The sequence below is a fragment of the Zalophus californianus genome, chromosome 2, assembly GCF_009762305.2.
Source record: "Zalophus californianus isolate mZalCal1 chromosome 2, mZalCal1.pri.v2, whole genome shotgun sequence".
Taxonomy (NCBI): Eukaryota; Metazoa; Chordata; class Mammalia; order Carnivora; family Otariidae; genus Zalophus; species Zalophus californianus.
In genome coordinates, this window is record NC_045596.1 from 85,024,472 (window position 1) to 85,037,510 (window position 13,039).

The 13,039-nt window shown below is 35.0% G+C and overlaps 1 protein-coding gene across 1 annotated transcript in view; it reads right to left on the reverse strand.

Annotated features, from left to right (window-relative positions):
* Positions 1 to 13,039, reverse strand: part of TACR3 (tachykinin receptor 3) — a 74,161-nt gene that overhangs the window by 36,714 nt on the left and 24,408 nt on the right. Inside the window, exon 2 of the mRNA XM_027599647.1 lies at positions 926 to 1,114. Within this exon, the coding sequence (XP_027455448.1) occupies positions 926 to 1,114 (189 nt within the window). The remainder of the gene's footprint in view (positions 1 to 925; positions 1,115 to 13,039) is intronic.

The following is a 13,039-nucleotide window of genomic DNA, read 5'->3' on the forward strand; positions in this document are numbered from 1 at the left end:
GAATTAAAATTTAAATGATCACAAGAAAAAATGCAAACAAGGGCATCTGGGAGGCTCAGTCAGTTAAGCTGCCAACTCTTGACTTCGGCTCAGGTCGTGATCTCAGGGTCCTGGAATCGAGCCCCATGCTTGGGAGCACCGAGTCTGCTTGGGATTCTCTCTCCCTCTCCCTCCGCCCCTCCCCCAGTCTCTCTCTCTCTCTCGCTCTCTCTTTGTCTCAAATAAATAAATCTTTAAAAAATGCAAACAGTTGCCCAGTTATGTTTTTTTTTCTTTTTAAAAGATGGGCCCAAAATATGAAATACCAAATTCTATCGTATAGAATTCGTATTTCCATTCTAACCTAGTGTTTATGTTTCTTTAATGCTAAAAGAAAGGAACACAACTAAGAGCCTACTAGAACTGCCTTTCCCTGGCCAGGATTTTAAAAGGGCAGTCAACACCTTTGGGCTTCAGTTCTTCTTTTCTCATTCTTTTCTCAATCAATAATAACCCTGCTTTCGTTTGTGTAATGCTTTCATCTCCAGGGATCTTATCACCTCCTCCAGGAAACTCTCTAGCTCTACCCCATATAAATGTCATCAAATTTTTCCTATTAGAAACCTTTGTAACTTATAAAATTTATTGATCATATCATATTGTAGTATTTTAAACCTTTTTTTTAAAAAAGATTTTAGTTTTAAGTAATCTCTACACTCAATATGGGGCTCGAACTCACAACCCTGAGATAAAGAGTTGCTCTACCCACTGAGCCAGCCAGGCACTCCATGTATTACAATATTTTAATATGTCTATTTTCCCAAGTAATGTGTGAACCCTTGGGAGGAAATGCTTATATCTTATTTGCTTAATTGTTTCTCCCAACCTGTAGTTTCTCAAGTGTTCAATAAATTGAACTGAAAACCACAATAGAGAATTAACTTACGTGAAATGTTGTTTGGGACCTTCTGGCCATTGCACGTAGCAAAGAGTACGGCCTGGCATGACTTTAATTTTGGAGTAAAGACACTGAGGGAAGGCAAGTAGGAATGCTAGAATCCAAATACTTCCAATGACGATCTTGGTTGCTGTGGCAGACAGTCTGGGTTTCAAGGGGTCAATAATGGCCATATACCTATATAAAAACAAACAAAACCATTTTGTTGAATCTCTTGCTACAGAGTTAAAAATGGAGATTCAAAGGAGTTATCTCTCTGGTAAGCAAGTTAATGAGGATTTTGCTTAGGTAGAGGCAGCATAGAATGATAATCACATCATAGTCTTAGGAATCAGGCAGATTAAGTTTCAAATCCTATTCTGTCACTTATTTAACCTTTTTGAATCTCAGCTTCATTATTTTAAAAATAGAAATAAGAACACCCACCTCGTAGGGGGTGAAGTCAAGATTAATAGAAATAATGTAAGTGAAAGGTATTGATTATTTGGTGCTGTGCCTAGCACATTATCAGAATTCATAAATGTCTGCTGAATGGAATTGGAAAAGTGTGTAGTAAGTGCTTAAAAATATGAGTTCTGTACCTCAAGACCTCCATTTTTCTTCTGTATGTTTACCTGTTTGAAAGAAAATTCTAGAGAACTAATATGGATATGATGGACAAAGATGAGGAACCCCTATAAAGATATCATTAACAACTTCATTTAAAAACATCAAGATACAAGTTCAGGATTCAGATAATAATGAATAAGTCAAGTTTGACTGAGGCTGTGCCTTGCTGTTACCTCTAAAATTGAATTCATGGTTCAGTACAGTATCAGATGGTTCAGATACACAGTATCTATGTAACTCTGTATAACATAATAGTTATAAGAAAAATATATTTGAGACTCTTAAAAACACACTTAACATATGGTTTTTGTAGTGCAACTTTCTAGGAAATTGGAAACTCTTTGAATATGGTAACAAAAGTCAAGCTATTTCACTTGGTAAAATAGTAGCCATGTCTGGGAGAATCAGTTAAAGTTTTAAATTGGATAATATGTCTAATTGCCAAATTCTGGCTAATAGAGCAGAAAGTTAATTACAAATTATACATAAAATCAATTATATTTCTGCACTTCTATCAATAAAACATTATTTAAATTATTTTACTGTTGACCATTTTGTGTTTTTCAAATATATTTTGATTTATGCAAAATTTCCAGAGGCTTTAATTTAGTCAATTTAATCAAAGAATGAGTGTTACTTAAACCCCAAATATTTCATTTTTTTATTTTTTATTTTTTTAAAGATTTTATTTATTTATTCATGAGAGACAGAGGGAGAGAGAGAGGGAGAGAGAGAGAAGCAGGCTCCCAAGGAGCAGGGAGCCCGATGCGGGACTCGATCCCAGGACCTTGGGATCATGACCTGAACCGAAGGCAGACGCTTAACCATCTGAGCCACCCAGGCGCCCTATCCTTAGTTTATTATGTATGACAGCTAATAGGTATAAGTGAATGTTAGGTATGAAAAAAAAATCATAAAAACAGTACCATAGTTTCAGAAAATTAAGTAAACCACACAAGAAAATAAAATGCGTATGTGTAAAACTGAAAACGTACCTCTTGTGCTTATGTTGGTGAATAATAGCAACAATCTTGCTGATTGCCAACCATAAGCAAGAAATTTATTATATACGCTATATATATTTAATATCCAGAACAATCTAGTCAACCAAATAATATTATTATCTCTATTTTACAGAAAATTGAAGCTTGAAGACATTAAGCAAATTGTTCAAAATGACCCAGATGGTAAGGGCTTAGAATTCTAAACCAGTTCTGCCAGTCTTCAAAGTCCGTATGTTTAGACTGTGGCTTTGAATATGACTGCTCATGTAAGGAATCATGGAAGAGAAAGAAAAATATATAAGGTAGACGCCATCCAAAGAATCACATTTTGCCTCGGAATCCAAAAGCATTCATGTGCGATGTTAATGACAGAAGTCAAGCATAGATAGGTAATATTTGTCGTTGGGCATTTCTGTTTCCACTGCTGCTGATTACGATTCACCACAGCATTTCTCTCATTATATTGACTTGTTGCTTAATGGACGTTTCTAGAGCCAAGCACGGCACTTACCAATAAATTTTGTTGTACTGAACTGAATATTCCCCAACTCTGTTATAATCTTTGGCTTTTTTGCTTGCCCTGGAAGTATGTGACTGCAGTTTGGATGTTTAGACAGTTGATTTTTTGAGACTAAAAAGAGAATTTGAGTGACATGAGCAGGGTTAGAATTTTCCACAGTTACTACAACTCAAATAATTCAAAAAAAGGTGCAAGTTGCTTATTGATTGTTTCGGTGACTTACTCTATATTTACAGAAATTATTTCCTGACAGGGAGAATATCGTCTCATACGAATTATATGAAAACAATCAATTTATATTCTCGTTAACCAGCACTTTAGTGAAAATAGAAATTTAGGAACTTCCAGCTGACATTTTTATCATTTCTGGTTTGGTCCATTATTCATCCAACCAAACATTTATTGAATGCCTACTGTGGTATGCTAAACACTACAGTGATACAACACTGAGGAGAAATGACCTTCACAGAGCTCACAGTCCAGTGGAGTAGACAGATACTAATCAAATAATGTAAACATAAAATTACAAATATGACAATTGTTACAAAGGCAAGCAACATATAGCCATGTGAATGCATTTACTGGGAAAAACATATTTAGATTGTGACTCAGTCTTCCCTAAGAAAAGTCATTCTGGCTTGAAGTTTGGAAAGGTGATTAGGCAAGGCGGCAGAAGAATAAGGAGTGCCAGAAGATTTGTAGAAGAGCAAAGGACATGGGAAAAACTCCTGTGTTAATGGGATTTTATTGGTTGAATTGTGTGTCTCTAAAAAAGATATGTTTAAGTCCTAAAGCTCCGTATCACAGAATGTGACCCTAGTTGGAAATCGAGTTTTTATAAAGGCAACTGAGTCAAAATGAGGTCGTTAGTGTGGGCCCTAATCCATATGACTGATTTAAAGGAGAAATTTGGGAACAGAGAGAAACATGGAGAATGCCATACGAAGATGGAGGACTGAATGATGCATCTAAAGAAATCAGAAGGGGAGACAAACCATGAGAAGCTCTTGACTCTGGAAACAGAGGGAGGGTTACGGAAGGGGAGGTGGGTGGGGGGATGGGGTAACTGGGTGATGGGCATTAAGAAGGACATGTGATGTGATGAGCACTGGGTATTATACACAACTAATGAATCACTGAACACTACAACAAAAACTAATGATGCAATGTATGGTGATTAACATAACATAATAAAAAACAAAACAAAACAAAACAAAACCCCAAAAAACTAATGATGTTGGCTAATTGAATTAAATTAACAAAAATAAATAAAAGCCAAGGAGTGCCAAAGACTGCCAGCAAACCACAAAAAGCTAGGAGGAGGCAAGGAAGGGTTTCCTTACAGGTTTCTGAGGGAGCTTGGCCTTTGTCAACCCCTTGATTTCAGACTTCAAGCTTCCAGGACTGTTAAGACTGTAAAAATCTGTTGTTTTAAGTCACTCCATTTGTGTTACTTTGTTACAACAGCCCCAGGAAACCAGAGCTATGGGTAAGGGTGGGGGAAGCATTGGGCACTTAAGTAATTAAAGACTACTGTAACAGAAACACAGAAAGTGAACGGGGGAAGTGGTTAGAGATGGGGTTGTACAGCAGGTTCTAGGTCTCTTGTCCTGTGGCAAGTAGGGTGAGGTAATCAATCAGAGGAGAATAATCAGATTTTAGTATGGAGAATGGACTGAAGGAAGGAGAAGAATGGAAGCAGGGGAGTAAGTGACTTGGCTATGTTTTTGTTTCGATGAGAGGATTGCTGCTTGGAGTAGGGTGTTACCTGGAGATTGAATTATGTTAATGGTCTGAGGAAAATAAAGGAATGTTGAAACATTGTAGAAAGGGAGAGCCAGTTGGCCAAAGAAGTAGGTACCATTGCCAGGCACTGCTGACAAGACCGATTTGAAATTGGTAATTAAGAATTCACTGTGGCATCAATATTTCCTATTCTGTGACTCTCTCCAGCAATAATAATTTGCTCGAAAGTAGGCATAAAAAATAAAAGGATCCTTGGGCTCATCCACATGAATATCCTCTGGACCCTGAGAAGAAATGGTCTAATCTGAGTTATATTATCACCTAAATGATTGTCAGTACTTTTATTTCTCCTTTCGAGAAATTCGTATCTTTGATGTGATCACATTAGCTGTTGCTAGGTTTTTGTCTGAGCTTCTCGCTACCATTTTTCCCTCACTAAACAGATTCTCAAATATGTTAGTCTCCTTGGTCTGATTATTTCATATGTAACAGCTAAGATTGGATTCTTCACTCTTCCAATTACCATATCACTTAAACAAGTTTAAAGTCACTTTTTATTATCTTTTGAGTCTGAAATTTTTAGAAGCATCCATTGAAAGCTCATATTTTTAATGCCATATTTTATCAATTTTCCTTTTCATTCTAATGAATTCCTTTACAACTTACTTTTTTCTGATATAATTGAAGGGTCTTTTCTGGTCCTTCTGATGTCTAAAATAGAATATTTTGACATAACTTTTTCAATAAGTAAGCCTTTTCCATTTTGCAATTCTTGATATCTGTCTGGTATAATTCTTCTTTTTGTTAACATTTTTATTAAGCTCTGTTTCTGGATCTTTTTATGCTTCTGCAAATTTTAAAATTTTGGTATGAAGACAGAGTGCACTCTTCAGACGGGTACTTGATTATATTAACAATGCAAAGAATATTTGCCTGAAATGACATGGGTCTGGCTGTTTTCCAATTTGCTTCTGGCCACAGTAGACAAAGTCTTAGTCTGTAGAGCCCATATATAAAATGCTATCTAGCTATTGTCTGCGCAAAGTAAAAATTAGTTGCAATAGGTGTTCATGACACATAAAATTTCAACTTCTGACCTTTGGTGTTAAGGCATTTTCTGCTTTGAGAAGTCACTAGAGAGAAATATAATCTTTTCTGAAATTGCATTTTGTAGACAAATTTTATTTTGTGCTTTTTCATAAGTGTTTTAAAGAAGCAAGAGTGAGCCAGTGAATCTGTTACATTGTCTTAGTGAATTTTGAAAGGAACAAGTATTTATTGAAATGAACATATATACATACATTCAAATACATGTACACATATAATAGGAACTTTAAAATATTATCAAGCGAGAAACAAATCACTACTTAATCAAATTTTTAAAAAGATTTCATTTATTTATTTGTCAGAGAGAGAGCACACAAGCAGGGGGAGCATCAGGCAGAGGGAGAAGCAGGCTCCCGGCTGAGCAAGGAGCCCGACGCAGGGCTCAATCCCAGGACCCCGGGATCATGACCTGAGCCGAAGGCAGACACTTAACGGACTGAGCCACTCAGGCATCCCAAGTTTTTTGATTTTTATAAATAAAATTTATAAACAGGCATTTGAGGGAGATTATATTTAAAAAATAAAGTTTCCGAATAGTAAAATACCCTCACTGTATATACTTTCAATTTAAATTTGGCAATTAGGTCTATCTATTCATTTATTAACTGAATATCAGCTATTTGTTTTCAACTATTTCTTGAATGCTTTTTTTCAAGATTGTATTACAATCTTTGGCCATATTGGTAAATGAAATAGATAATAGTTCCTACTCTTGTGGAGTTCAGAGTCTAATGCAGAAGAAATACATTATTCAGATAGTCACAAAATATGTTAAGAAATTACTACCTAAATGTTGCTTAGGAAACATTGCCTCTGTGATATTTAGTTAAACTTTCCTTGGCGCTTTATTGTGATGGCCTGCGCAAGTTCAGCACCCTCCCCCATGATTTCTAAGTGAAATCCAATCTGTCCTATTTGGTACCCTCTGTTTCTGTTTTTGAATCTGTATGAAATACATTCATCTCACCCATTGTGAAGCTGGCTGTGAAATTGTACTGATGATTTCCACAACAAATCCAATTATATAAAGCATTTCAGATTTCAAAATTTTATTGGATTTAGGAGTTTGGCAGGGGAGAATATACTGGCACTCTTCGTCCTGATTCTAAACTCAACTTTCTCTCTTTGTTATACTCACTTTATATTCTGTAATTTAAAAAAAACTCTCCACATACCATGGGTGACCCTCTCATGTACAGTGCCTTGAGAAGTTTAACCCAGTTCCCTGGGGTACTGTCAATAGGCTAATCTGTCTAACATAATCCTTTGGGAAGTCTGCAAAATAAAATTGTCTCCCTTATGTACACCATGATGTTATGAAGACATGTACTAGTAATTATAAAGCATAAAACAAGCAATTTGACTCAGTCTGGGGTATAGGTTGAAATGATGGTAGAGATATTAATAGGCATGGCTTCCCTGAGGAAGAAACATCAGTTTAGAATGATAAATAGGAGTTAATTAGAATGAAGGTGGATTTGGAAGAGAAAGTAATAGCAAGTCCTGAGGTTAGAGAAAGCATGAGGTATTTGAGGAACTAAAAAAGCTAGCTTCGCTACAGCACAGAAGAGGTAAAAGCAGAGGTGTCAAATGAGGCTGAAGATGTAGGTATTAATCATGACTTCACTGATATTATATATCCAATATATATTTAGATTTTCTTTTTTGACAATAAAAGCAATAATTGCTAACACCTGTACCAGATGCTATTCTAAGAGCTTTATATATAAATCATTTAATCTTTAAATTCCATTTGTAGTAATTACAAAATGAGTTATAACAAAATGCTACCTCATTAGTGAGTATGACGTAAAACAATTTCTCAAAATTTCAGACACGAATTTAGAAGTGGTTTTCTAAATTGACAATATAAAACTTACTGCTAACGATTCTCTAATGTTATTTATACTACCTCTGATGATAAATAATTCAAAAATCAGAACATAATAGGTTATTTCATCCATGAGATACTATAAAACTCTAAATCACTTTTTTTAAAGTCCAATTTACTAACATTTTGTGTCATTTCTATATTGGTTCAGAAAAATAATGGGAACATACATCACCACTTCTATATGTCACTTCGAAAGTACTGCTTTCACAAAGTCACCTTTATGTTATCAATCATGTACTAAAAAGTTAATTAGTTTCTTTGCTAAGAAACTAATTCCTCTTGAAAATACTTTTGAACTCTTGGCAAATTATTTTCCTGGAAGCAATGCCTTCATTAAAATATATCTGAAGTTGGGGCGCCTGGGTGGCTCAGTCGTTAAGTGTCTGCCTTCGGCTCAGGTCATCGCCCCGGGGTCCTGGGATCAAGCCCCACATCAGGCTCCCTGCTCAGCGGGAAGCCTGCTTCTCCCTCTCCCACTCCCCCTGCTTGTGTTCCCTTTCTTGCTGTGTCTCTCTCTCTGTCAAAAAAATAAATAAAATCTTTAAAAAAATTTGAAGTTGAAATTGACCTATAAATATTTTTAGTATTCAGTATTTTATGGAGATAACACAAAACACAATACGTAATTGTGTATAGTATAATTATACATGATATTCTATTTATACTATAAGGTAATATGCTTCCTAAAATGCATACAAAACCCCTTTTCAGAACAATAAGAAAAGATATTCAATCCAGTTTAATTTCATTTTATAAGGAAAAGAGTTTTTAGATGAAAAGACAATTCAAAAGGTTGCCCCAAAGTGGAGGAATTCGAGTAAGGGCTAAAGAAACTCCCAGGTGGGAGCAATAGACATGTCAAATTATAATCCACGGATAAAGGAAGTGAAATTTCTTAAGAAGAGAAGACTCAGGACACTTGCTAGCTTTAGTCAAATGTATAAGGAGCTGTAGTGTAGATAGTAGAGCAGTTTGAGATCACTATAGGAGGTAGAGCTCAGACTACAGTTTCTGGAGAAAGATGAATCACAACTCCCTAGGGGACAATAGATTGTCTCCAGTGGTAATAAGTCTCTCTTCTCTTCTCTCTCTCTCTCTCTGTTGTTGAGGCACTCAGGAATCAGGAATAAAATGAGTCACCATTTATTGAGTGAATTAAAGGATTATAAACGTAAGGTGAATTGTTGAAATAGATAAAAGTAGTCTCCCACACAACTTTGAGATCCTAATTTTCATCAGAGGGAGGTTGTCAGAAAACTAATTATAGTTCCAGGCCCTCGTCATCAAAATTACAACAGGAAGCAGATTATTGGGACAACTGAGTGAAGTAACTTATTACTTTGTGTAATTTGCAGAGTACTTTGTGTAATTTGCAAGTATGACTCATATATCAAATAGTATTGAGCCAAAATTCACTTCCCCTCTATTAGCTTCCCCTTATAATTGACTTCTCTTTTTATGACTTTTATATGCATTGATTAAGTAAAAGCTACATATTATAATTAGCACTACAAGTCAATAGTTTTGGCAGACATTTTTCTTAACTAACAGCAACATTAAGAGATTATAAGAGTGGATGGAAACATTTTTTTTTAAAGGTTTTATTTATTTGACAGAGAGAGACACAGCGGGAGAGGGAACACAAGCAGGGGGAGCGGCAGAGGGAGAAGCAGGCTTCCCGCTGAGCAGGGAGCCCAATGCGGGGGCCTGATCATGACCTGAGCCGAAGGCAGATGCTTAACAACTCAGCCACCCAGGCGCCCCTGGATGGAAACATTTTATATCTACTCTTTGACGGTGTGAATGACTTCAGAAAAAAAACCATGAATATTACTATGTATATATGAAAATATGTTTATGTTTCAATAATAGGTTTTACACTTTTGGAAAATGAATACTTTTTGAGTGTGCTCATTGTATTATTCATATGTACATATGAGTTACTCTGAACCCCTTTATTTTTCTCATTTCCTTTGCACAATCATAAACCTTATCAATTCAGCTTCTGACACCACCAAATCTATTCTGTCCTCCCTTTCAGCTCTCAATTCCTGAACTATTGGAACATCACCATAATGGGTTTCCCTGATGCTACTCTTTCTTCACAATGTCTTTAAAGTTATTTTTCTAAATTATTTCACTGTCTCTTCACTTTTGACAGGATTAACTGCAATTCTGCACACCCTTTACTACAGTGGTACTAAATATCTTACCTTTCACTCAAACTTACTACATTGTATCAGTCAGAGCTCCAGGAGAAACAGATGGCACACTGGCATGGGAAAACTAGAGAGTTTAATAAAGAGGTCATTTATAAAGTTAAATAGATAAGCCATTTACAAACCCCATTTTACAAAGGTGTAATAGGAAATCAACTTGAAATGAACATTCCTAGGATTAGCAATAGCAAGGAGTGGGAGGAGTGGGTGTCCCCCCTGGCCAGGTCTGAAGGATGAAAGAATGCTATAATCTGAAGTGAGGAGATGAACCCTTGGGGGAGGAGTACGTGACAAGAGATATGTTGGGGGCTTAGCCAATTTGCAGCAATCCTGAATGGAAGGAATGTTAGTAAATACAACCCAAAGTTGCTCTTCTCTCTTCCTCCCATTTCCTCCAAGTGTCTCCCATTAGGCAAAGCCAAGAAGAGACCAGAGAGCAAGGGACCCTATAGATGCATTAAGTCCACAGCTATGGTCAGCCTGGTGGGGAAGGGGCAGAAAAATGGAGTAGACTAAGTAGAGAGTAAATCTGAACTGAGACATGGAAATTGTCCAGCTCACATAGCCTTTAATAATTTCATGTTTCTCACCTGGTAGTTTCTTTGCTGGAATGATTTTTCTTGCTCATACCTTACTTTAAAGTTCTACAGCTGCTAAACTTTTAGGCATCCTTCAGTTTCCACTCAGGTTACAGAATGATCACCGTGGATTCCTTCCCTTCTCTCTGTCCAGAGTTAGTTTTTAACTTTCTCAGGGCTCCAACAGGCTTATGCTCATATTTTGATTTTAGCTCATTGGAATTACTGATTTATTCTTCTCAGTGTTCTGTAGCACCTAACAAAGTATCTACAGTAGTCGACACGATAGTTTCATAGTGACTGCAAATGGTTATTACATATTTGGATGTTGAATACTTGAATACTTCTATGGTTGTTGAATATTTGGATGGAGTGAATAATTGATTACAAGTGGAAACTTCAGCATGTATACAATTTTTAAAGGAATAGCTTTCTTAACTTTGCTAAATGGGAATAATAAACAATACAGAGTATGATTATAAGGTTAAAATAACATTAAATAACACAGTATATTCGAAGAGACTTAGCTAATGTCGGGCACAGTAGACACTCAATCTAAAACATTCCTAACTATGTTGAATAAGACGAAATTAACACTTAGGACAAAAACAAAAACAAAACAGCTAAAGTGGTAAGTTTGAGACAAAAACAAACAAAACAATTTAACATGGTTCTTAGAACTTGTGATTGGCAAGAAAGAGAAACACGTTTATGTCCAAATTCTAATCTAAGGATTGAAAAAACATCTTTTGATATTGTCCCTAGCTCTTCAACACAAACCAATCCCATAAGGGTAGCAACAGTATAGGTATTTCTCTTCTAAATCTCTCCATCTGAAACAATTTTCTATATAGGGAGTAATGAAATTTCTATGCAACTTCAATAAGGACATCTAATGCTCAGTGATTCAATGATTAAATGGAAATATTCAGTGTTACATTTGGAGATTTTAAAAATTCTTTGTGTATACTAGGAATCAATTTTGTCTAATGTGGATCTACACCATATCAAACTCCTTTCTGAAATAAATAGTGGTGTGTAGCAAATCCACTAGATTATCTTTAAACTCGTAGAGATGATGACACGCATAAAGCAGGAGGATTTCTAAATCTTTGGGTATTTAAGTTGTGATGATGTAAAGGTTTCTTTAACTGTGCAAATGGAGGAAAACAGGTAATAGCTTTTAAACTTGGATTATAAAGATGGAAAATGAAAGCTTTTTCATATCTTATTTTCTTTCTAATTATGTTTTCATTATATCTTTTTAAGGTAATTTGTGCTCAAATTATTCAATGTTAGGAAAACAATTTTAAAAATTTTTTCCATTCACTCAGTCATGCAGGAAATATGTATTGAGTGCCAAATATATGTAGTCATTATCCTAGATGTTATGAATATAGTAGTAAACAAAATAGATAATAGTAAATATTATGAAGAAAAACAAAGCACAATATGTGGGTAGAAAGTAACATGAGGCTACTATTTAGACGGTGATCACTCAGTTCACACATGATATACACTGAGAAAATGAAAGGTATCTATTCATTTCTTTGTAAGAGTTGCTTTTTTTGTCCTCTTACAACACAACTATAAATATAATTTTATTTTAATAACTTTTCTTCTTTGTAGGCCATAACCCTTCCATGCTTTTCTGAACAACAATATGCTAACCAATTAGAAAACTTAAGTAAAATTGAAGAATTCCTAAAAGGAAACAAAAGACTGAAATTGACTCAGCAAAAATAGAAAATCTGAATTTATATACAACAAATACAGATATAAAATCAGAAATCGAAAATATTCCCACAAAGAAAAATCAGGTTCAAATTATTTCAGTGATGAATCTGCTTAAACATTTAATGAAAAAATATGACCTGTCATGGGAATGTAGTGTACAGCATGGCTGCTATAGTTTATACTGTATTGTATAGTTGAAAGTTGCTAAGTGAATAGATCTTAAAAGTACTCATCACAAGAAAAAAATTGTAGCTGTGTGGTGATGTATGTTAGCTAGACTTATTGTGGTGATAATTTTATAATATATACAAATCAAATTATTATGTTGTGTATGCAAAACTTATATAATATAATATGTTAATTATTTCAGGAACATACAAAAAGTATTATCCATCACGGAAAAGTGGAAATTATTTCAGAAATTCAAGGTTGATCTGAAAATCAGTTAATATAATATACCATAGTAATAGGATAAAGAACAAAGACCATGTGGTCATATTAACAGAGGCAGAAAATAATTGTCTAAAATCCAAAAGCTTTTCAGAATAAAAACTCTCCACACACTGGGAATATAAAGGAACTTTTTCAACCTGATAAAGTGCATTGATGAAAAATCTACAATTAACATCATACTTAATTGTGAAAAGTTTAATTCTTTCTCCTGATAATCTGAAGCAAGGCAAAGATG